Here is a 26,420-nt window from a genome sequence, read left to right on the forward strand (position 1 = left end):
CTGTAATTATGTGAGATGCTATCATTGAAGGAGGCTGGATAAATGGTACGTGGAATCTCTTGGTTCTACTTTGGTAACTTCCTGTGAGTCTAGAATATTTACAAAATGAAAAGCTTTTAAGAGTGTCATCTCAAAGGTAACAAACATCTCAAGCCAATGCCATTTTAACAGTCAGCCACTGTGCAGTGGTTCAAGCACTGAGACCTGGCAGTCAAACCGACAAGGATTTGAATCCCAATTCTACTACTTACTAGCTGTGTGACCTTGAAACAGATCTAAACTCAGTGCCTTGGTTTCCTCATCTTGTAAATGGGGATGATAGTAGGACCTAGCTCACAGGGTTCTTGTAAGGATTAAATGAGATAATATATGTAATATGTCCAGGGCTCATGGAAAGCATTCAATAAATATTGGCTATTATTATTATTAAGACTGCAGGTCAGCCTAAATATTTCTAAGAGCTCTAAGTTATTAATTTTGCTGACATTCAAGCACATGCTGTCAGGCACATGCTCCATGTGACCAGGGATATGGCGTCTAGACATGGGCCCTGGTTCTGGCCTCCGCCCCTTTGGATTTTTCAGTTCTGTAATGAATATGGTCTTTAGAGGTGCAATTACATGCAAGATGGATGTTATGAAAGTGGATGCACAGGGGCCTCGAGGAGGAACTAACTTAAGAATGAGAGTCACTTTCTGCAGTCAAGGTTGAAAAGGGAGTTTTTCTCTCTGCTAAGCTCACTGGAGTACAGGGTGGGTCAACTGCAGTCCTCAGCTGCAACTCCTTTACCAACAGATATAAATGAGAATAAAGCACAGGTTAACCCATCGGCGCTGATGTATAACTTTCAGCGTCAAAACTCTTTACCCACCAACCAGAAAAAGAGGTAAACTGATTCTTCCTTTATCATTGTTTGGAAAATAAATTACATTAGACGATCCTATGGGGCTTAGGGGGGAAAAATGTATTACAGTTTGAATTTGCATTAATACATTTAGACCAAACCATTTCTGAATTAAGCATGGAACTTCTCGATATTAAATTAATTACAATATCTATGTAAATATATACTGTATAATACGTGAAGAGTAAGTACTTTAATAGGCTTGTGATGTGAATATTCTTAAAGACATGCACATCATATGTAGATGGAGTTGGTCTGACACATTACTAGTTTAAATGTGGTAATTAAGATAACCCACAGGGGAGAGGAAAGAGACATTCTAAGCAGTTTGGGAGTCCTCTATATTCTCAGGAATTTAGGGTCTTTCGTAAAGTAATTAAATCCCAAACAAGACTGAACGTGCATATGATGAGCTTTCTGTTTGCCAACTCTCCCCCACTTCTGCCAAAACAAGACAAAAATTCCTGCCCTTCTCTGTGTTGGTCTGTGCCCTCTGAGACTGACCTCAGTGGATTTGCTGGGTTTGGTACTAGAAGGAGATGAATGAGCTGGAAGACCAAGAGGTCAGGGTATTTACCTATCATCCCACGCCATCCCTGCTTCTTTATATTTTGCCCCTGCTGCAATCCTCGCTGGGTACATTTCCAGGGTCCCTTCTAGCGAGGTTGGCAGTCATCAGGTTCTGGTAACACTGGCCCCTCTCTGTGCCCACGTGGTAACAGCGTCCCCGCTGCTAATTGCTGTGTGCCTCACCACCCCTTATTGATTCTTGTAAACCTGTTGACACATCCATAATCGTCCGTTCCTTAAGTTAGGCCCTTTTGAGTGTCCCATCTGTTTCCTGCCACATCCTGATGGATACAATGCCCTTGCCCGTGAGTCAGCAGCTAAGGTGGGAGAATACCTCATCTTTTGAGACCCAAGTTAAGACTGTGTTTTACATTTTGCTTAGACAATCAAAATGACATCATAATGGCACTGTTACAGGTCATGTGCATAAAGACTTACAAAAATAATACTATGTGTGACCATTTTCAAATTCCCCCAGCAAACTTGACATTCCATTTTCTTGCTAAACGATTATTACTCTGTGGATCGAGTTAAAATGGCACCACCAAGTACAGAATCCAGAACGATGTCCGAGAGACCTGTCCACGATGGGCGGCACCCACCTGGCACAGGGGAGCTCAGCAAATACACAGCTGAGGCACTCCACACACCGGTGACATGCTTCTAGTCTCTTCATTTCACTTGGATGGACACCTTTCTTTACCAGAGATTTCAGTCAGCTACAGAAAGGGGTCATTCAAAAAATATTTTTAAAGTTGATTCATCTGAACATCTTTTGCTGTTTCCATGGCAACTTTTCCCCAAAGCCATAACTCCAAATTCTTCTGAAAACTTCATCTCAGAAATCTAATGGATTTGGCACTCCTAACACTCAAATTTTACTATAAAAATTTAACTTAGAAGAGTTCTAAGAATGTGTCAAGCAACCAAAGAAATGGGGAGAAAATCCTGACTGGTTTTCATTTCAAAGGGTTATGACATCTTTCAAGGAAAGAGCCTTTAGTAACACTGATCATATTTGAGTGAATAAAGTAGTCTTATACGTTGTGTATAACTTATCCAAACAGAGATGTATCTCATAGCCACAGCCAAGCAGTCACCATAAAGACAGAGAAAGCAGTACCATATAAAGATGGGTGGCAGTCCTTATTGTTTCATGTGATCGATCGTTAAGTTTTGAAGTATTCAGAAAGTATTTAAGAATAAAATATATCAGAATAGTTGATCTTTTGAAAATAAGGTTAGAACCAGAAAATCTGAGAAGGTACATTATACTAAATTAACTGTATTCGTTTGTAAATGTTGGTGATCTTAGTCCAAAATTTTGCAAGCAACTAAGACCTTTAAATCTATTTACTCCCCATCATTTTGGAGCTTACAACCTAAAACAGGCCGTGCTAATGAACATTCACTGATGTGGCCAGGACTTGAGAAAGGGCTCCACAATCCTTGTCAGTGGCAGATAGGCCACTAACACAACTGCCACCCTGGGCTGATCGGGAAGTTGTTTTCGTTTTTTTTTTTTTTTTTTTTTTTGCAATTGACATTTGTTCATTTATTTACCCTTCATCGTGCAAACCCCACTCCTGTTTCAAGGCAATATATCATTATATAGAATTATTGGCCCATAGTTCACGTCTCCCACTATGAACTCCCTAATGGGAGATCTTCCCTCTCCCCGTTAAAACTAACATGAAATCATGTGACCTGTTCCAGCCAATCAGATGCTCCCATATAAGACTTTGCCACTCTAAGAAGTAATACAGAGATGCAAGGATAGTTAGAAACCATTTAAGTCTGAGTACAAATGATAAGACGATGAAGATCATAGCAAATTTCTCTAATCTTTAAAACTTGAAAGCAAATGAAGCACTTATTCTTTTAAATCCAATGCCTTCGAATCCAGTTTGCCTCCTTAGCAATAGCAGTGGGCGATGACTCAAACCTGACTGATCTTACCCCTCTGTCCTCCTGGGTGGGCGGGGGGCCCACATTGGACCAATAAGGTGTGTCTTGACTGGGAGATCTTTAACCAGGATGGAACTGAGAAAGAAGAGCTGGGAGACGCTAACTTCCTCCTCCTTCCTTTTGTTTTTCTTTCAGTGCTTTTGCATTTCCCCCAGAGCAGGTCAGTCCACATCACGTCCTCAAGGACTGACTGCTGGACAGAAGCGGGCCCTAGCTCCTTACTCACATACAGCCACAGGTCCAACATCCAAGCACGTGGGCTTTCTGAGAATCCCTCACATCCTAGCTGGGAGATTATGATTCCTGATATTAGAGCCAGGACTATCAGATTTAAGAAACTGGTATTCCAGCTACATCAGAATAGAGGCAGTGAATTGAGATAAGACCATTAGACATTAATAAATCAAGAAGTCAGCTAAGGTCTGACACAAGAGAGAAGATAGGAAGCGTTTAAAAAACAAGATCCAAGATTACAAAGGGCATCGGAGTTGAGGAGTGAAGAAGTAAAAAGTCCAAGGCAATGAGGCTTCTGGAAGGGCCACCATCACCCTTCTCAGAGTAATCTCCCTCTCCCCCGCAGTGTGAAACATCATGTTCATAACCATGACTCACATCTGGAACAGGTAACTCACATTTTGTCCAACTCTTAAATAGCAGGAAAATATGTATAATTCATTTTAGAGAGCACTATACAAAATGAATCTCAAAAAGAGTAAAGATTTTGATGTCTACAGAGATCTAGCTAAGGCAAGGTTTCTCAATCTCAGCACTATTGACATTTGGGCTGGACAATTCTTCGTTAGGTTGTGCTGTGCATTGATTAGGGTATTGAGCAGCATCTCTGGTTTCTACCTACTAGATGCCAGTAGCACCCCTGGCCAGTTGTGACAACCAACAATGCCTCCAGACATTTCCCAGTGTCCCCTGGTTGAGAATCACTGGCTTAGATTACCTAGAAAATGGATGCTGAGGGACGTATTGCCAGACCATGCTATGTAAAGGAAGCATTATGCCTATGCCTCTTGTATCCTTAGTGGGTTCAGCTGAAATGAATACTAGGTTACAAAACAAAAGACCTCTCTGAAAACTTGTACTCCATTACCTCAGGGTCACCTCAGATGAAGCACTGGATTGAACTCTCTGGATCACTTTGCCGCCAAATCCCAGGCTTTGTAGAGGCTTCTTGAACAGTAAGTGGTCCACCATGTAAATTAATGGGTGGTTTCCAAACGTGGCTGATATCAGAATCATTGATTCCAAGTCTAGGCCTTGGAGATTCTCATTGAGTGGAAATTGGGTGAAACCCTGAAGCCAATATGTTTTGCAATCATCAGATGATGATGAGTGAAGTTTTGAACCCACTGGTATAATCTGTTATAGGTAAAAACACCGAGGCAGCCAGATTCATTTCCTCATAGATATTTATTTTGTGCCTATCCTGTACCAGGACCCATTCTAGGCAGTGGGGATATCGTGGGAAAAGAATGATTAGGTCCCTGCCCTGAATAAGCTTACACATCAGTAGGGAGAGTCAAACAATGTATAATGTACCAAGTAGTGGAGCAAACAATGAAGGCAGCATCTAGTGTGATATGATCCATGGTAACTGATGGGGTCAGAAGCACTTTGGAGAGAGCGGTCGGGGAAGGCGACTTTCTTTCCTGCAACTTGTAGGATATAAAAAACAGCCACGCAAAGAACATCTGAGGTGGAAGAAACAGTAGGAACAAAGGTCTGGGGCAGGAAAGAGCCGGTCACATTTGAGGAACAGAAAGTACACTAATGTGGCTGGGCAGTGGTAAGCTGAGGGAGGGTGTTAGGAAGCAGGGAGAACTATGTAGGATGACTTGGAAGGCCAAGGTCAGGGATGAAGGTATTAGTCTAAGTGTAATGGAAACCAACCAGAGAGCTTTAAGCACTGAAATGTCACAACTTCATTTTCTTTTTAAAAGGTCTCAACTGGTCCCAGGACTGGAATACAGGGTTACCATGTTGTCTTAGTGAGGACAATGGATGCTGCGGGTTTGGATTTAGGTAACAGCAGTGCAGATGGAAGGAAGAGGATGAATTTGGGGAGTGCTGTGAAACAGACCTGGCAGGGCTGGCTCAGAGATTCAATGTCAGGGGGTGCAGGAAAGGGAGGACTCCAGGATGACCCCTACGTGTCTGGCTCGGGCAGCTCGCCAAGTCGCCAACCATTTACTGTGATGGAAAAGACCAAGAGTGATACAGGTGAGGGACAAGTGAGGAATCAAAAACCCAGTGAAGAGTGCATATGACTGGACAATAATATCACAGTCAAGTTGGGACTCAGGTGTATTTGGTCCAGGGTTATCACAATGCGGGGAAAAGGAAAAGGAAATAATAGAAGTTTATGATCAGAAAGGACCAGGCAAAGGGTAGCATTTGTTTTCTTATTATTGATAGATATCTCTTCCATGCACCATCCAAGAGGAATCCGATTGTTTATCAACTAGCAGTGGTGCTTAAGAAGTGCTTGGAAGGATGGGATAGGTAGCTTCCTAAGGTGGTGAGAGTTCCAGACCAAAGAGGCCACATACAGAAAAAACTGAGTGCAGCAGAAAAGAATGCACATTGGAAGGTGGGGGCAGGTGGTGGGAAAGGTACCCATGATTAGCAGAGGTGCTGATTAAGGTGATTCAATAATCTCCCACTTATCTGTAACTTGCAAAATTTTGGCTTTCGTGAGGAGACAAATGACTAGCAAACAGTGTTATAAAAGTGAATTCTGAGCTAGGCAGCAGGTCAGTATAAGTTCCGCTGAACTTCCTAAGATGTCTACACTGGCAGAGCTGATGGATGATAACGGATTCATATCATCTCAGCCCTGCAACAGTGCCCAGTTCTGGGTGTCTTCAGAATTACCAAAGAATATCCTGTAATCAACACCACTGAATTATTAAGTGGACTTAATGACTTTATAAAGTCTTTCAAAATCGAATGTTCATAGAAAGCAAACTTAGAAACTATCATATTAAGGTCTCAACTGACTTGGGTGAAGAAAGGCTCCCTGGCAGGGTAAGCAGCTTAGCCCTTCCAGTGGGTTCCTTAGGGAGGAGGAAACTTAAGCAGAGCAAGGAAACAGTTAGCATTTAATGATGAGGCTGTGGTCAAGAGCACAGATAGTAGGGCAACTGCACCAAACAGGAAGTGATGTCAGCAACAGAGAAGCTCAGAAGTAGACCGGTCCAAGGGACGAAAATGGCTGCATCCTGACATCCAGACTCCACGGGGAGATATCCCAAGTCAGAGTCTAGGCCCCCTGCTTTTTGTCACACCTCCATGCACAGAACACATCACCCATCCATAGATTTATCTTAGCCAGCGGCAACAGGAAATCTTCTTGTTTCCCTTTCAAAAAAGGGGGTGAAAATAAGTGTGTGCCTCCAGGGAGATGCTGGGGATAATAGTATTCATAAACTGTTCCAAAATGCCTCTGAAGAGAAAAACAAATACCATATGCTAACACATATATATGGAATCTAAAAAAAAAAAAAAAAAGGTTCTGAAGAACCTAGGGCCAGGACAGGAATAAAGACGCAAATATAGAGAATGGACTTGAGGACACGGGGAGGGGGAAGGGTAAGCTGGGACGAAGTGAGAGAGTGGCATGGACATATATACACTACAAATATAAAATAGATAGCTAGTGGGAAGCAGCCGCATAGCACAGGGAGATCAGCTGGGTGCTCTGTGACCACCTAGAGGGGTGGGATAGGGAGGGTGGGAGGGAGATGCAAGAGGGAGGGGATATGGGGATATAGGTATACGTATAGCTGATTCACTCTGTGATACAGCAGAAACTAACACACCATTGTAAAGCAATTATATTCCAGTAAAGATGTTAAGAAAATTAAAAATTAAAAAATGAATAAATTAAAATAAAATAAAAGATAAAAAAAGATGCCCGATAATTTGTTCTAAAACTAACACTCATTTGGGACTTCTCTGGTGGTCCAGCAGTTAAGACTCTGTGCTTCCAATGCAGGGGGCGTGGGTTCGATCCCTGGTTGGGGAACTAAATAAGATACCACATGCCATGTGGCGTGGCCAAAACATAAAAAAAAATTTTTAAATTAAAACTAATACTCAGCGCAGTAATTCACCTGAAGAAGTCGCCATACTTAATTGCACAGCTTGTCATGAAATTAGACTTTTGTCACATGATCTTGGTAGACAATCAAGGTTTGTAATATTTTGTTTGTGGTTAATGGAAGAAGGTATACGAGGACTGTTGGGAAAGGTAGGCTATGGTAATCTTTAACCCAGGCCAAGTGACCTGACTTTTGGGGGTCAACAAAAGTGGGAGAACATTGTTAAAGCCGTGATCATTGAAACTGGGGTGACTCATTATTCTACGCCCAGCACTTGCGCTGTGTTTGAGACTCTCTCTGAACCTCTGTGTTGGTCTCTTTCTAAAGTTTTGCATGTTCATTGTATAGCATATATATATATATATATATATATATATATATATATAATACTCAGAACATTTACTGTGTCTTCTCTTTCTCGATCTTATTACACAGTAAATGTCACATCTTCTTAGAAACATACATGAAAATCAGATAGACCAGGGGGTCTCAGGCGGGAGCAATTTTGCCCCCCAAGGGCCATACGGCACTGTCTGGAGATACATTTGGTTATCATAACTGGGGGTGGCGTGGGGCTATGGTACTGGCATCTAGTAGGCAGAGATCAAGGGTGCTGCTCAACATCCTACGGTGCACGGGACAGCCACACAACAAAGAACTATCCCGCTCAAAATGTGCATTTTGCTGAGGCTGAGAAACCCTGAGAAAGACAAAGTTATGGCATTGAACTTAATGGATATTTAAATTTTGCATTTTGTCTATACCAGTCCAATTAAAGAGCTATCTGGTCGTGTAATTCAACAACATGTATGGTTACGTTAAGTCACTGAAGGTACGATATTTGATTGTTGGTTTATTATGGTGACAAAAGAGGAAGGGGCGAGGATAATGTGCCTCATCTATCTCAGTTCTCTAAATGAGTCAGATGAGGTCTGTGGGATCACGGTACCTGGATAAAATTCCCCGTTCTGTCACCAACTGCACCTGTGCCACCTTGAACTCCACTGCTCTAAGCTTGGATTTCTTTAGCCACAAAATAGAAAACCTGTCTAAGCCACCAGCCGGATTTGAGGCTGAAAATGACACAGACTGTGTCCGAACACTTTGCAACTTGTAGAAGACAATAATAATGAGAAACTGCAGTTTCTCTAGAAGTGCTGCCAGGCAATCATTGATCTGTGCATGTCACCCTTGACCCTCATCCTCTAGCACCTCTGCAGCCCATCCAAATGCAGGCTGGCTGGTTCAGCGTCCTAAACATCTCTCAACTATGCTGACTGCTCTCAACCTCCAGACGAGCTCGAGTGTAGGTCACCTCCTCTCATCTCTCCCTGGCCCAAGTGCCAGGATGCACTCTACCTTCTCCCCACCCTCGACTCCTTCCAGGGACCAGAGCAGGATTTTCAAAATACAAATCTGACCAAGTCACCAAAAGGCGTCAAGGGCGACACCCAGCTGGGAGGACGGAGTCACCATAAACTCCACGTGGGAAAACCGGGGGAGGAAAGGTTGGGAGGAAAACATTAGCTGCATTTTTGTTATGATGATAAAACAAGACAGTTTTGCTATACTTTGGGAAAGTGTTAAGTGATTTTATAAATGCAGGATGCTCTTATCTACTTAAGTGTTTGTATTTCTCTCTTTGTGACCATTAGGACCATTTAAAAAGATGAGTGAAGAGTTCATAACAACTCTTAACATTTTCACTATTTAATCGTCTTTGGAAAAGTGACCAAATAGCTGGTACAAAATAGGCACTCCACAGATGTTTGGTGAACGAATAAAATGTGAGCCATTGATTTCTTCTATGCAATCTCACCTTGGACAAATGAAAAAAGCACTGAAGGAAGAGTATTATTATATACTTGCCCCTGGATTATATTTCAGAGGAGGCAAGAGGTACTGAGGGCACGTGGAGGATAATTCTTTTCGAGGAAGATACAGACACAAAAAGCCCGCAGGACTCCAGGACGATACACAGTGGGGCAAGACCAAGATGAGCAAAGTAAGTGGAATATTTATGCTAAAAGGCAAAACAAGCTCTTGGAATTACCTAAACCACTGTAGGGGAAGCTGAAGAAGAGTGCAGCGTTAGAATAGATCTTAAGGCACAGAGAGTTATGTTAATATGAAAAACAATGGGTCACAATAAAGAACATTCTTTTGACTTGTGACTGATACCGTGCTGCTGAATGCTGCTGCTTTATCATTCTAAAGTATGCATAGGAAACTTCAGAGGACGCAGGTGACTTCTTCCAACTTGAGAACCAACATATTCCCTCTGGAATCTTCCTTTTAAGAGTCTTAAATCAGAAAATATGTATGTGGTGATCTGTGCTAGGATAAAGGGCTATTTCATCAGCATATCTTCAGAGTGCAAGAGGAGACATTAACATCAGTTTGACTCTAAGTTTATGCTTTTAGGAGAATGAGACAGCTGATTGAAAATAATTTTTAAATTGTTTTGTGATGCATTGGATGTATTTGCATAATTGAGGCAATAATCATTCATAGAATGAATAGACTTTTTTTTTTAAGGAGCCACGTCTCACCTTTCCTCCCTCACCTTGTAAATGACATTGACACCTCAGATTGCAAATTAAAGGGCACCAGCACACGGTTCAAAATCTGAAAAAGGTAGTGCAGTGAAATGCTGATTAGACATAATGAGCACAGACTCTAGATCCTTCAGTGCAAAGAGACCTCTGCCGAAAATGGGTTGTCCTGAATACCGCTTTAAAAGGCAAATCGCTGAGCCATTTGTGTCTCAAAAAAAAAAAAAACAAACAAAAAAAAACCCACATACAAGTATTAGTAACTTACTAGTGTCTCACTGGGCGTTTCAAGGCAAGTAACCCTGGCAAAACTAGAGAACGAGCCATCATACGTTCCTAGAACGCGTGCGTGAGAAGGAACCTTAACGATTTTCTAACTCAGGCCCTCTTTTTTTCCAGCGCAGCAAAGTGAAACCGCAGAAGTTCGCAGCAAGCACAACGGCCCACCCCCGGCTGATCCCGGACCTCACTCTGCGCCCCGGGAACCAGTTGGGGCAGATCGGGGACCTCTGCACCTACCACCCCTGTCCACCTCGACTCCTTCCGTGTAAACTTTCCTTTTTTTAATGTGGCGAGTGCACTTTGGAGGACACGAATTCCAGACAGATAACTGTCTCTGCCTTATTATCAATGTTCATAATTGAACATTCATATTATCAATGTTCATAATTCTTGTCTTAAGTTTCTGCCTGCCTCCCAGTTTTGAAAGTTGGCACCCAGCATGTCCAATCTCAATAGTGAAAATCATGTCAAGGAAAACTCAGTAAAGTAGCAGATGCCAGAACAACTACAAGGCTCCGCGTCAAAACGACACATCTTAGAAATGTTCAAAAACTGGAGTAAACTAACAAGGACGCCTGCCGGCTTCCTGGAGGCAGCGCTCAGAATCTTCAGAAGTAGTACTCATTCCTCAGAAACATCTTTATTTTCATTCTACTTTTTTTTTTCTTAAGTCTTTTCTCTTTCTCAAAAATAGACTCCATCTCGAATCTGGATTTGGTCAGTCGGTCGTTAACCTTGAAATCTTGACTCCTCCTTTAAAGGAGGCAAATCCCACGAGCTTTTTGTCCGGTGTGTCCTGTGGTCCCCAGCGGCTCGTAGTGCCTGGCATACAGTAGGCCCCCAATAAATGTGGAATATTTGAGTCAACAGGGAGAAGAGAGGTCACCGACACAAGACCCCCTGCCACCTTCTTGTATTAATCAGAAAATGTGCAACACTGTGTCCCGCTACAAACTCCCTGGGAGTTTGCTCCCTTTCCAAGGAGCAAACCCGCGGCATCCCGACCCGCCCTGCAGCATTTCTCCGGAGGGTCCACTGGCCACACGCTGCCATCACCAAGCGGCCCCTGCCTCCCGTCCAGTTCTGTGTCGGTCCTTGCAGGGTATGTGACCAAAGGTTGAGTGGGCAAACCTGGGCCCAGCCCTGGGAGCTCCATTTCTTAGCCCTGGCCAGCGAGGCGGCGGCAGGGTACGGCCCCCGGCCCCAAACGCAGTGACCACTGTGCGGGGCAACGGACCACGGGCTCCGGGGATGGGGGCTCCCCTTCTAAGGGGCACCTGAGTTTCTGAGCAGATGACACTCGGGGTGACGCACGCGGCACTCTTCACCCACCCACCCGCCATACACACCGAGGACCTCTGGGGAGCCACGGATCCTTTCAACCCCGCGCTGTCGCCTCCCAGGCCGGCCAAGTGGCGCCCCCTGTCGCCTCTGAGCGCGCCGGGACACTCACCGCGTAGTGCAGCTGCGGTTTCTCGCGGTACACCGGGTCCCCCATGTCGCCACCGGGGAGGAGTGGCGGGCTCCCGGGCGCAGCCTGGGGTCGTGGCGCCTCTCCGGGGTCCCCTTATTTTACCGCCATCCTGGGGCAGCCCCCGGACTCGAGCCCTGCTGCCTGTGCCCGGAGCGCGGTGCAAAGCGTCCCGGGCACCAGCGTCGCGCCGCGGAGCCGGCGGGGACAGGCAGGAGGCGACTGCGAAGGGGAAGGAGGAGGAGGAGGAGGAGGGGGAGGAGGGGGAGGAGGGGGAGGCCGAGTCAGATTCGATGGGCGGGCATTTAATTCCTTCCGCTCCTGGCTGGCCCCAGTCGCGCCCGCCGCCGCCAGCTGTTGGGGGCTACAGCGACCGAGCGCGCCCACGACAGGTGTCAGGACGGCCGGCGCTCCTAACTCCTGCCACCCCGCCCCTGCCCAGGTCCGTGGGACCCGGGATGCCAGGGCTGGGGCTGCTAAAGCCTTCAACACCAGCGAGAGGGCGAGCTTGGGTTTCCAAGAAAGAGAGACCTTGACTAACTTTGAAGGAGGTGTGGGTCTGATGCCGAAAGACGATTCGGAACCAGCCCGGCGAGGATGCAGTTTCAGTCTTTGGTCTTCGGAAAGCCTTGCTCTGGGAGAGTCTCAGGGGCGGGAACCGTAGGAGGGGGCAAGCGGAGAGGGACCAAGTAATGCTGCTCGAGGGAACTGCTGAGGGGGGGCGGCAGGGCTGGAGGCTTGCGGGGCCGGGCCGCTTTGGGCAAACTGAGTCTCAGAGGGCTTGCAGGACCTGGGCGTGTCTAGGGAGCCGGGCTGGAAGGGGGAGCCCTGGAAAATCTGCCCGAACTCTGCTGGAACTGAGGACTAGGGGTGCCAGGCTGGACCTGAGTGGGGGGCGGGGTGCTCAGAGCCCTCCTTTCTATGTCTTAGCAAATCGGGAAACAACACAGCAAGGTTTTGGAAATAGAAGAAACGTCCACTATGTGCAAATTCTGCCAGATAAACCAAATCATTCTAGCACACACTGGAGATTCACAACACCACCGAAAACTGGCCTCTGCTCCACAATCCCCTCGTGGAAGCCTACACTTTAAAACATCGTGAAGAGTGCCAAGGTCCCTCCCCAGGCCTGATAGTCTGTGATTTACCTGCAGCCTCTCACAAGCTGCATCCAGACAAAGGTAGGGTCTGGGGCCGGAAGTAGAGACTCCAGACCCTGTGAAATCAATCAATCCAAGCCCAAGAGGGGTGGCGATCAAGTGGAAGATGGATTTGTGGGTGGCTTGTGTCAATTCTTCAGGGTCCCACTATACTGGACTCCCTGGGTGACCCTCCACCTGCTGGGGAGAGGGCTAGGAAAATAGGCTGCAGCCCCTGTGTTTGAGTCCTTACAATTTGGTTGGGCGAACCACCCACTGGCATAGAAGACTTTAAAACAGTTGGCAGCATAGTTGCAAACAGCAGTGAGAATGTGAAGCCAGGGGTGCAGGTATCCTAAAGAATCTACTACTAGATATCATGACAGTTCATCTGCCTGGAAAACTGTAATATTATATCTACTAAAGCTGATCATACGCCTACCCTCTGACCCAGCAATTCCACTCCTAGATATATAGAGAAATGGGTGCCAATGGCCTTCTCATGTACAAGAATGTTCAAAATATCTTTAAGCAGAATGGCCAAAATGGAAACAATCCAAATGTCCATCAACTGGTGCGTGAAGGGAATACATACTGCTTAGTGGTGAAAGGAAAATGCTACTGATAGACACAAAAACATGGAGTATTCTCACAAATGCTGTGTCCAGAGAAAGAAATCAGACTCAAAAGAGGACGTACTGTAAGATTCCATTTATTTATTATGGAGTTGAAATTCAGATGTTGAACTGAAATAGGCAAGTGTGAGCTATGGTGATAGAAGCCAGAATCATGATTACCAAGATGGGGAAGTGGTGCTGACTGGGAAGGGGATACAAGGGAACCTTTTAGGGTTCTGGAAATGTTCTGAATCCTGATCTGTATGACAGCTACCCAAGTACACCCATATGTAAAAGTTCACTGAGTGGTACAGTTCAGATTTGTGTAATTTACACCCTTCACTATGTGTATTTTACGCTGCAATAACATAAAAATAAATTTAAACTCAACCCTCTGCCAAAACCAGGAACTTCCAGCCAGAGTGCTACCTGTCTTAAGAGAAAGTCAATTTCACCATTTGCCCAAGTCTCCTCCCTGCAGCCTGCCTTGCGCAGATCACCTTTTCCTCTGCGAAGTGGGAGCGAACCCCTTCACCTCGGAGGCCCTCCCTGCTCCCCGACACGTCCAGGCAGAGCTGGAAAAACAACACACTAAAGTCCGCTCTTCACTTTCACTCTGCTCTGCTGCCGAAAGCAACCTTTAGAGCTATGTCCTCAAAGACCCTCAGAATGAGGCACAGAACCAGCACAAGCTTCGCCACACAGCATCCTTAAGAGAATGCAGCTGGAGCAGCCAGAGGAGGGCATGCACACACAAATGCCCCCATTTGGGGACCTCTGCTTCCTGCTGCTCTATTTAGAAGGAGGAAGTCTCCAGCCTTAGGAGAGTTCCTCTGTCACACCTGCCATTAAGCCCTCAAAGCTAAAAATCCCTTTTCCTACAAAAACTATTTCATTATTAATACATATACACAATACAAGGTGGGTCCGTGGATTTAGAAAAACCTTATATATAATCCTTTGATCATTACCCTTGAGTATGTCACCTCCATGTTAAAATTGGGTCATCTTAGATTTTGGTTTGTTTGTATTCTGCCTTTGAAACTTTTATGAAGTCACTAAACGGCATTATTGTAAGCCAAAAATAATCCATCGCTCCCAAACTGTGTACTTATACTTTGGGAATGACTACTGCCTGCTAGCAGATTTCTTGCTAAATTGTCATTGCTAAGTTGGAGTTAAATTTTCCAGGGCGATAGGGTTGCGTTTTTCTGTGTTTGAAAGGTTTGAGGAGATAGGACAAAGCATTTAAGAGAAGAAGTCATCAGTTCATGCTGCAAGACTCTTCAGTTCACCTCCGAGTGAGTCACACACCTCTTCAGTTCTCAGTCCATTTGTTCAAGACTTGATAAGGGATCTAGAAGATTGTGCAGAACTCTAACAGGTCTGTTACATCTTAAACAATTTAGTCATATGATAGCGCTTGTATGTGGAGTCTTAAAATAATGATACAAATGAACTTATCTACAAAACAGAAATAGAGTCACAGACATAGAAGACAAACTTATGGTTACCAAAGGGGAAGGGGGATGTACATGAGGAATTGGGGATTGACAGATACACGCTACTAAATAGAAAAGAGATAAACAACAAGGTCCTACTGTATAGCACAGGGAACTCTATTTAGTATCTTATAATAACCTATAATATAAAAGAATCTGAAAAAGAATACGTATGTGTATATATATATGTGTGTATAACTGAATCACTTTGCTTACCCCTGAAACATTGTAAATCAACTATACTTCAATAAAAAAATCTTAAACAATTTAAATTCTGCACATTATTTTTATCTGAATCTATTTCAGGGTATATTTTATTTATTTATTTATTTATTTATTTATTTTTTTTTTTTTGCGGTACACGGGCCTCTCACTGCTGTGGCCTCTCCCGTTGCGGAGCACAGGCTCCGGACGCGCAGGCTCAGCGGCCATGGCTCACGGGCCCAGCCGCTCCGTGGCACGTGGGATCCTCCCGGACCGGGGCACGAACCCGCGTCCCCTGCATCGGCAGGCGGACTCTCAACCACTGCACCACCAGGGAAGCCCCCAGTATATTGTATATTTTAAACACCACTCTAATAACAATTTCTTTTTTGTACCTCTCTGCTTCCAAGTATCCTTCCCATGTTATTTAACTATTCACTAGGTTACTTACTCAATAAATATTTTTAAGTGCATACAATTTGCAGGTATTGTTCTAGGTCATTTAAACTATGCATTAAATGGCAGGTGGTTTTGCAATTCAGGTGTGATCTTTTGGGGTGATGGAGGGAGATAAAGAGAGCACATAAAACCTCACTTCAGAAAAGGTTGAAGTTCACATCATTTACTGGTTAGGTTAAGAGCCTGCTTGGCTAATGTTCTCTTTTGGTCATTTTTTAAAAAATAAATTTCTCTGATGTTTATAATTTCCCCCAGAGAGGATTCAAAAATAATCTCTAGGAGTTCCTCTACTAGCATCACTTTTAAGAGAAAATATGTCATGCTAACCGTGGCATTTCCATGACTTCCTGTCCCCAAATATTACAGCACTTCCAGTACTGAAGGCTGCCCTTGCTGCCAGGGCATTTAAATTAAAATCCCTGTTTGTATTTACTCTGCCTGCCTATAAGCTGAGTTAATATTTTCCACATTTCGTGACAACCCAAGGGTGATGACTTTTTTTAAGGAAAACTTTACCTAAATCCATGGAAGCAAATTCAACTTCAGGGTGTAGCAGGAGCTGAAGGCCCATGTGAGAACTAAAACGCACTGAGATCAGAACACGAGGCCCTTCTTGCACACCCAGCCCTGTCACTGTTGACAGAGTGGCTACGGGACCCTCTTGGATGGGGAACCTCTTCCCCCAAACCCACCTCCTATACTCTTCCATCCTATTACCTTGTCAACCCACCTCCAAGAGTATTTTTAAATTTTTGAAACAGGAAATTTGATAACATACAATGTGCAGCTAAATGAATTACTGCAAAACATACACCCATACACCCATCTAACCATCACCAAGGTCAAGGACTAGAGTATTGCTAGTGTGCCTCAGCTGCATTATAACACCCTCCCCCGCGACCCCAACCCAGGGGCAGACACTGCCCTGTCTTTATAGACTTCACTTATTTGCTTCCCTTTTATAACAGGGTTTCTCCATCTCAGCACTACTGATACTTGGGGACAGATCATTCTTCTCCCCGCGCCCCCAGCTTTACTGAGCTATAATTGACATACAGCATTGTAAAAGTTTAAGGTGTACAGTGTGATAATTTGATACACATACATATTATGAAATGAGTATCGTAATAAGATTAGTTAATACCTCCACCACTTCACATAGTGAACATTTTTGTGTGTGTGATGAGAACACTTAAGATCTACCCTCTTAGCAACTGTCAAGTGTACAATACTGTAATGTTAACTATACTCACCATGCTGCACATGAGACCTCTCGGAATTTGTTTATTTCATAACTGGAAGTTTTTACCCTTTGACAAACATCTCATTACCCCACTGCCAGGCCCTGGTAACTACCAATCTATTCTCTATTTCTGGGTTCAGCTTCTTTAGATTCCACAAGTAAGTGAGATCATACAGTATTTGTCTTTCTCTGTCTGACTTATTTCACGTAGCATAATTCCTTCAAGGTCTATTAATGTTGTCTCAAATGGTAGGAGTATTTATGGCTGAATAACGTTCCACTGTACATATATACACCACATCTTCTTTATCCATTCATCCATAGATGGACACTTAGGTTGTTTCCATATCTTGGCTATTGTGAATAATGCTGCACTGAACATGGGAATGCAGACGTCTCTTGGGGATCCTGATTTCAGTTCTTTTGGATACATACCAAGACATGAGATTGCTGGATCATGTGGTAGTTCTATTTTTAATTCTAAATTTTTGAGGAACCTCCATAATGCTTTCTATAATGGCTGCACTAATTTACATTCCCACCAACAGTGTATAAGTGTTCCCTTTTCTCCACATTCTTGCCAATACTTGTTATCTCTTGCCTTTTTGATAATAGCTATCCTAACAGGTGTAAGGGGATATCTCATTATGGTTCTTATTTGCATTTCCCTGATGATTAGTGATGCTGAGCACCTTTTCAAATACCCGTTGGCCATTTGTATGTCTTCTCTGGAAAAATGTCTATTCAGGCCCTTTGCCCGTTTTTTATTTTTTTAACATATTTACTGGAATATAATTGCTTTACAATGGTGTGTTAGTTTCTGCTGTATGACAAAGTGAATCAGTTATACATATACATATGTTCCCATATCTCCTCCCTCTTGCGTCTCCCTCCCTCCCTCCCTATCCCACCCCTCTAGATGGTCACAAAGCACTGAGCTGATCTCCCTGTGCTATGTGGCTGCTTCCCACTAGCTATCTATTTTACATTTGGTAGCGTATATATGTCCATGCCACTCTCTCACTTCGTCCCAGCTTACCCTTCCCTCTCCCTGTGTCCTCAAGTCCATTCTCTGCATCTGCGTCTTTATTCCTGTCCTGCCCCTAGGTTCTTCATGACTTTTTTTTTTTAGATTCCATATATATGTGTTAGCATACGGTATTTGTTTTCTCCTTCTGACTTACTTCACTCTGTATGACAGACTCTAGGTCCATCCACCTCACTACAAATAACTCAATTTCATTTCTTTTTATGGCTGAGTAATATTCCATTGTATACATGTGCCACATCTTCTTTATCCATTCATCTGTTGATGGACACTTAGGTTGCTTCCATGTCCTGGCTATTGTAAATAGAGCTGCAGTGAACATTGTGGTACATGACTCTTTTTGAATTATAGTTTTCTCAGGGTATACCCCCAGTAATGGGATTGCTGGGTCATATGGTAGTTCTATTTTTAGTTTTTTAAGGAACCTCCATACTGTTCTCCGTAGTGGCTGTATCAATTTACATTCCCACCAACAGTCTTTGCCCAATTTTTAATCAGATAATTTGATTTTTTGCTATTGAGTTGTATGAGTTCCTTATATATTTTGGATATTAACCCCTTATCAGATACATGGTTTGCAAATATTTTCTCCCATCCTTTAGATTTCCTTTTCACTTTGTTGACTGTTTCTTTTGCTGTGCAGAAGCTTTTTCGCTTTATGAAGTCCCGATAGTTTATTTTTACTTTTGTTGCTTGTGATTTTGGTGTCATACCAATAATTCTTTGTTGTGGAGGCAGTTTCCTATGCATCATAGGATGTTTAGCAGCATCCCTGGCATCTACCCACTAGATGTAAGTATTATCTCCTTCCCCCAATTGTGACAACCAAAAGTATCTCTAGACATTGACAAATGTCCCCTGGGGGTGGGGAGGCAAGATCACCCCTGTTTGAGAACCACTGCTTTTTAGGAAGTTATGTATCCACAAATCTTAGAGCTTAGTGTTGCCTGCTTTCTAACTTCATATAAATGGATTCATACGTATGTTTTTATTGCATCTGGCTTCTTTACTCAACTTTGTGTTTCTAAGGTTCTTCCATGTTATCATATGTAGCTGTAGTTTGTTCATTCCCATTGCTGTCTATTATTCCATTGTATGTGTTTACCAATATTTATCCTTTCAACTGCTGATGGACATTTGCATCCTTTCCAGTTTTGGACTACTGAAAACCACACTGCTTGAACATCATTATACATATCTCCTTGTACACATGTGCTTGCATTTGTATAGGGTGCAAACCTATAAACAGAATTGCTGGGTCATAGGCATGCATATCTTCAACTTTACTGGACAATGCCCAACCGTTTTCCAAACTGATTGTACCAATTAGAATCTTTATTTACACTAGAGTATAAATAGACTGAACATAGTTTATATAAAGGCTGAACATAGTTTAGAATTGTCTCTCTTCTAGGTTTTCTCATGGGGCTACAAAGATAAAATTCAGGAAATCAAACTGCAGGATCAGGAAGGAGAGATGGGGAAGAAGTTTAAGGTCCTCCTTGTCCAAAATCATGTCTCTTATAAGTGAAGAAAGACCTACCAGCCCTGCTAGGGTCATAGCACTGGGAACACCAGTGCTGAGTCCGTCCACATGTATGGGTAAGAGCAATGGATACATCAGTTATGCTTCTGAGGGAGGACATATTTTTAGGCAGAAGTCCAGCGTATAGTGTTGGGGGGGTGAATCTCAGCAAACTGTAAACATAAGTGCCCCTTAAGGAATTACCATTTTGCTCTACAGCCATAGTGCACTCCCCCCTTCCTTTTAACCTTAACAGGGATATGGGGATGGGATGGATCCAAGGAAGAATGAAGCGTCCCATTCCTTTCTCCAGGTATATTAGAGAGAGAGAACCCCCAGGCTGAAGACACCCCTGGTCCAATGACCAGTGACTGAGGCATTCCTATGGGTCCCAAGAATGGTGCCCGGTGCTCTGGTGACAAAGGACAGAGAAGAGAGTGTCACCTAGAACTCCTGCCCTCAGCCTTGACCCCTACTGTAAAGAATATCAAGAAGGTAGACATCAACAACTACAACTAAGAATCTGATGATCTATGGATGCAGGGAAAGAAGGGGAGGGAGACAGGGTGAGAATAAAGTGACCATTACAATAGGTTCAGTTTAGCATCACTGGTTTGTCCTTTTCTTGCCATTTTGATATCTTCACTGGAGAACTGCTACTCAGTGCCTTGGAGCCAAGGAGAGTGCCCTACAAAAGTATCCACAGAGAGATGTTTCTAAAATAAATTTTCTATTTCAGGCTCATTAGGCAAAAAAGCAGAGACTGTATTCCCTCTAGTTATGATTTCCCAAGAAACAGTTGGAGAATCAAGAAGCTACTTTTCACCGTCTCCATAATCTAATGTTAGGCTGTTGCCTCTACCCCACCACTTACAACCTCCTTTCCTCTGCGTGGTGTTGCAAGCGTGTAAAGCCTGCGGAACACTTGTGACACCACCAATGCTGCAGGTGCTGAAATGATTATCTGGAATGATAACGATTCCACTAATCACTGAGCACCTATGTCACTGGCCCTTTGTCCAACTAGATGCTTTGCAAACAGCAAATCTGGATCCTCGGAATAATTGTGGGAGGAAACTATGATTATCTCCATTTTATTCATGAGGGTAATTCACTTGTTTTGCACAGCCGGTAAATGGTGAAGTTGAAGTGTAAATGAAGTTGGGTCCAAATCTCTTTGCAGGCCATTCCAGTATGTTTCAAAGTAGAGACTCTTTCATTAGATCGCTGTGGTGCCTTCTTATGAAAGAGGTAGGCAGACACTGCCAGTGCCCCACCTATATCTCCTAGGCCAGTGGTTCTCGACGGGCACAATTTTCCCCCAAGAGGACACCTGGCAATGTCTGGAGATATTTTTTACTGTCACCACTGTGTGTGGGGGTGCCACTTGTATCTAGTGGGTAGAAGCAAGGGCTGCTGCTAAACACACTACAGCGCACAGGACAGCCTCCCACAACAAAGAACTATCCTGCCTAAAACGTCAAGAGTACAGACGTTGAGAAACAAACCCTTCGTAGACATAAGAAATTCACCTTCAATAATTTCCACTTAGGAGTACAACTCACATCAGCAACACATTTTCCTTTAGTGGAGTGGGTCTTGCGCCAAGGAAAGAAACAAGGAGAAATTCCCCCAGAGCAGAATGGTAGGGTCGAGCTTTGGAACCTACATGCAAGTGGGTTTGCACCCAACATAGCATGTCAAGAGGCTAGCAGAGAGTGCAAAAACTGGCCACTGGTGTGATCAACACTAGTAGCTATGGAGTCATTTGGAGCACTTGACTAGTCACCCAAGGAAACCACTGTTACGTCCTCAAAAACCTCTGGTTTTGGAGGCTCAGCAGTGTTTGAATGACGACACCTGACATTACTCTAGTGCCTGGAGCATTCCAAGCAATTTCACATGTAACAGTTCTCCCCTCCCCAAATTAATCTATTTTGTGATTATGATTTCCATTTTTATAGGGAGCAGAACATATAAGACAAACGTTAAGAATTTGTTGTCAGGGGTGTAATAAAATGAGAATGAAACAGAGTGTCCTTTGTTTGCCAAGTCACTTAACCTATCTGTATCCCATTAATCCACCAAATACAGAGCATGGGCCAGAGAGTTCCAGATCCCCAAGGAATGCTTGGCATATAAAGGTAAACATCAACAGTTCAGCAGGGCCTTCTTTGCCTTGCAGTGCAATGGAACCAAGCCTGATTTCTTGACTCTTGTTCTCTGGGACCATGCTGTATGAAAGTGGTTCTCAACCAGGGGTAACGTTGTCTGCCAGAGGACATCTGGCAGTGTCTGCAGACACACTAGGGGCTGTGCTATTTGTGTTTTGTAGGTAGTGGCTACGGATGCTGCTAAACATTCCACAGTGAACAAGCCAACCCCTAACCCCCCAACACACACACATACGTAACAAAGAATGATCTGGCCCCAAATGTCAAGAGTGCCAAGGTTGAGAAACCCTATTTTATGGAAAAAATTGTTCTTCTAGTCAAAATAATCCTAACATATCTGAATCTAAGCATCACACGAGGACTTTTGTCTGTTTCAACTTTGGTTGCCATCATGCTTCACGTGCATACACACCACGTATTATATGATTCCATTTATACAAAATGTCCAGAATAGGAAAATCCACAGAGACCAAAAGTAGATCCATGGTTGTGTAGGGCTGGGGAGATGAGGGGCTGGGGAGCTGAGGAGGTGATAGCTAAAGGGTATATAAGGTTTCTTTTTGGGGTGATGACAGTGTTCTAAAATTAATTGTGGGGAAGGCTGCACGACTCCGAGTCTACGAAAACCCACTGAATTATTCACTTTAAATGGGTGAATTGTATGAAATGTGAATTCTACCTCCATAAAAGCTGCGAACCAGAGAGACAGAGAGAGAGAGAGAGTAAGGAGGGAGGGAGGGAAGGAAGGAAGGACAGAAGGAAGGTCTTTATGATAAACTGAGTAGTGCAAGCGAAGGAGGCAGCTATGCTGGGGAGTGCTGATGTCTTCTTCCTGGCAGTTGTTAGGATGATCATCAGCTAGAGAGGCGGCACTATGTAAGCAGTTTCACTAAAGGACCTGTAACTCTAAAATGTCATAGCTAATGTTTTATCTCTTTCCTGTTTCCCTGACTACAACATGTGTGGTTCAGGCTAAAGACTGGCTTCTACTAATGCATTCAGTCCATTCTTTCATTCATTCTTTCAATGCCAACTGAAGGCCTTGTGCTATTTCTCTCTCTGAATAATACAGTTGCTTCTTGCCTTAGGTAGCGTTCCTCAGAAACAGAGACTAAGATAAGGATTCATGGGCAAGTGATGTATTAAGGACATGTTCCCAGGAGTGACTGGTAAGGGGTAAGCGTAACAGGGTAGGAAAAGGGAGGAAGCCAAGTAATGGTGTGATTTCTGGCAGGGTCTCAGTCTCAGCCTGATGCTGAGAGGAGCTCTGGAGTTGCCCCACCTCGAGCCAAAGGAGTTGACCTTAAATATTCTCACAGCCACCAGTCATGGGCTACGGGAGGCCCCAGGGTGATGTAAATTCCCAGGCACTTCTCGTTCTTTGCGGGTGCAGGGAAACTGCTCAAGAACCCCAAGGGAAATCCTCTGAAGATGTTCACAGATGTTGGTCATTAGAAGCAAACCACACAGAAGCTGGGGAATGGAACTGACACACAGAACTGGTCAAGATCTGAGATATTCTGGGCAGAGTACCAACAGCAAGTGTCCACTACACTTTTTGCTTGAAAACTTATTAAGCTCTAAAGGCTGTTTATGACTGTTTCTGTGTCCAGATATCCTGAGCAGGGTAGAAGCTTGCAGCCCCCAGATGTGTTTCCAGCAAGGTGAGGTATGAATTGATCTTCCAAGACTCTACACTACAGCTTATCCCCTTCCTTGCTGATAAATGCTTTATCTGGCATCTTTGCCCACAGTAGACCTATTTCATTTCATATGCTGAAAATCTTCTGAAGTGGTTAATCTGCCCACAAGCACTAGGGGGAATTTCTCAGCAGCTTTAGCATCTCCAGTGGTCATTTAGCCACGGACTTTAAGTTTGGGTAGATTCCAAAAGCTGCAAACCCGTGGAACCATCCACAACTAGGTTACTTTACTTACTGGGTTTATTTCCTTCCCCTGGATTATCATAAACAGGTCTAACATGGAAACAACCTAAATGTCCATCAACAGATGAATGGATAAAGTATATATATATATATATATATATATATATACACACACACACACACACACACACACACACACAATGGAATATTACTTAACCATAAAAAAGAATGAAATAATGCCATTTGCAGCAACATGGATGGACTGAAAGATTATCATACTAAGTGAAGTAAGCCAGACAGAGAACAATAAATACCATATGATATCACTTATATGTGGAATCTAAAATATGACACAAATCAACCTAACTACAAAACAGAAACAGACTCACAGACATAAAGAACAGACTTGTGGTGGCCAAGGGGAACGGAGGTTGGGGGAGGGATGGAGTGGGAGGTTGGGGTTAGCAGATGTGAGCTATTATGTAGAGAATGGGTAAACAACAAGGTCCTACTGTAGAGGACAGGGAACTATATTCAGTATCCTGTAATAAACCATAATGGAAAAGAATATGAAAAAGAATGTGTGTGTGTGTGTGTATATATATATATATGAATCACTTTGCTGCACAGCAGAAATTAACACAATGTTGTAAATCAACTATACTTCAACTAAAAAAAATAAGTCTAAGATGTTGATCCCCAAACACACAGTTAAATTTTTCTCTGCTTCATCAATCATTTTATGACATCATTTGTTGATTATCATCTTTTTTCTGGGGATTAAATTAGTACGCAAGTGTGTGTGTGTGTGTGTGTGTGTGTGTGTGTGTGTGTGTAGCAGTTAGAACCTTACTGGGCATATATAAGCTCTATATCAATTTTTGCTATTATCACACAGGTACAGAACTCTCAGGTTGCATGATGAGGTCTTTGTCCTCAAAACTATTCTTCCTGCCAAGGGACTTGCAACAATTTTTCTGGCCTACTTGGATTTTGAAAAATTGTTTCTATCTTGCCTTCCTTTCTGCTACTTCCTTTTTTTTAAAATGTATTTATTTATTTATTTGGCTGCACTGGGTCTTCGTTGCTGTGCACAGGCTTTCTCTCCTTGCAGTGAGTGGGGGCTACTCTTTGATGTGGTGTGAGGGCTTCTCATTGTGGTGGCTTCTCTTGTTGCGGAACCCGGGCTCTAGGCGTGAGGACTTCAGTAGTTGTGGCACGCAGGCTTAGTAGTTGTGGCTCGCGGGCTCTAGAGTACAGGCTCAGTAGTTGTGGTGCACGGGCTTAGTTGCTCTGCAGCATGTAGGATCTTCCCGGACCAGGGCTCGAACATGTGTCCCCTGCATTGGCAGGCGGGTTCTGAACCACTGCACCACCAAGGAAGTCTTCTGCTACTTCTTACTAGCATTTTCTCCTTCATTTCCTCTGAGGTTATCATACAAGATGGGGTTAATGGCACAACTCCTCAGCACCAAACAGAAGTACTGTAAATATTAGATAAACTGAAAAACAAGGGGGGAAAAAAAGCAGAAACAGAGAGCTCCCAGAACCTCTTAACGCATGTTTTGACGGTGAAGAGAAAGCCAGAGGGCTTTACTCCAGAGTATGGTTTTGTTTGTACCTATGAAACTGTACAAGTTGAAATTCCATAAATGAGGAGCTTCTATACCACTTTCTATTGCTAATATTTTCTTTTCCCCTGAAGTCTGTCCCCAGGATTTCAGTTCATGATGAGCACTTAATATACGCATGATAACTGATGTTAGAAAGTGCTACAGGGGCCCAAAGCATTCTATCAGGGGCATAAAGCATTCGAGAAAAATCCAGGAAAATACCAAAGGTGACAAACCATCACTCAAATAATTTACAAAAAAACCTGAAAAAGAAAGCATGTTGTACTTCAACTTTGTTTTGTTTTGTTTGTTCTAAAAGAACAAATGAGGAGAGATGTTTGTCTCAGATCTGGCATAGGAGTAAGAATGGTTTTTACATTTCTAAATGGTTGAAAGAAAAATCAACAGAATAATATTTCATGACATGCAAATTACGTGAAATTCACATTTCAGCATCCATACATAAAGTCTTACTGGAGCACAGTCACATCCATTCATGTATGTATCTGTCTATGGCTGCTTTCAACAGCCTAAAATATCTGGTCTCTTGCAGAAAATGTTCGCTGACCCCCGATTTAGAAAACTAACATAGCACTTTATTTCATTTGATTTTTTTTCTACTTTTGGTTTTCATCTTCTCCCTCCTGTAGGAGTTCTATAAGTCCAAAGGAAAAAAATATATCTTCCATATATTCGTTTCTATTAACATCTCAATTATTTTGTTTCATTTATAGACCTGAAACAGACAGACAACTGGCCTAAGATAAAGCAGCCTGTTTAGGGCAGGCAGACTTCCGAACTGGATTCTGTTTTTCCACATATCTAAGCTTTTAGAGACATACCTATGTTATTTCTAGAAGTCTCAGGTAAACGTATGTGGGATTCATTTGGGCTGTAGAAGGCAGCCCCACCCCCATTTCTTCTAGAGCAATATAAATCATAACCAAAAGCCAACATTCCCTTGTTGTGTTTGTATGCACTAGTCTCAAATCATTTGTCAAGGTATTTCTTTCTCATTGATTGGTGTTTTCTAAGTCTCATCGAAAGGAAAGCTTTCCCTGTGCCCTCAGCTTGCAAGTGTAAACCTGCTTTTGGACACATGCTGTTCCTTGGTATCCATCACTCCAAATCTAAATGGAGTTTGC

At 43.3% G+C, this 26,420-nt stretch overlaps 1 protein-coding gene across 2 annotated transcripts in view; it reads right to left on the reverse strand.

The window, feature by feature from the left end:
• The window catches only part of ARHGAP6 (Rho GTPase activating protein 6), a gene marked incomplete at both ends in the record, with an annotated part of 490,865 nt that overhangs the window by 256,735 nt on the left and 207,710 nt on the right, over positions 1-26,420 (reverse strand). Inside the window, one exon of one of the 2 annotated variants that reach the window (XM_079727901.1) lies at positions 11,848-11,892. The exons of the other annotated variant lie outside the window; for it this stretch is intronic. Coding sequence (XP_079584027.1) covers positions 11,848-11,892 — 45 coding nt within the window. Of the gene's footprint in view, positions 1-11,847; positions 11,893-26,420 lie in introns of those variants that run through there. 2 annotated transcript variants of the gene reach the window in all.

This window comes from Hyperoodon ampullatus, assembly GCF_949752795.1.
Source record: "Hyperoodon ampullatus genome assembly, chromosome: X".
NCBI classification, from domain to species: domain Eukaryota; kingdom Metazoa; phylum Chordata; class Mammalia; order Artiodactyla; family Ziphiidae; genus Hyperoodon; species Hyperoodon ampullatus.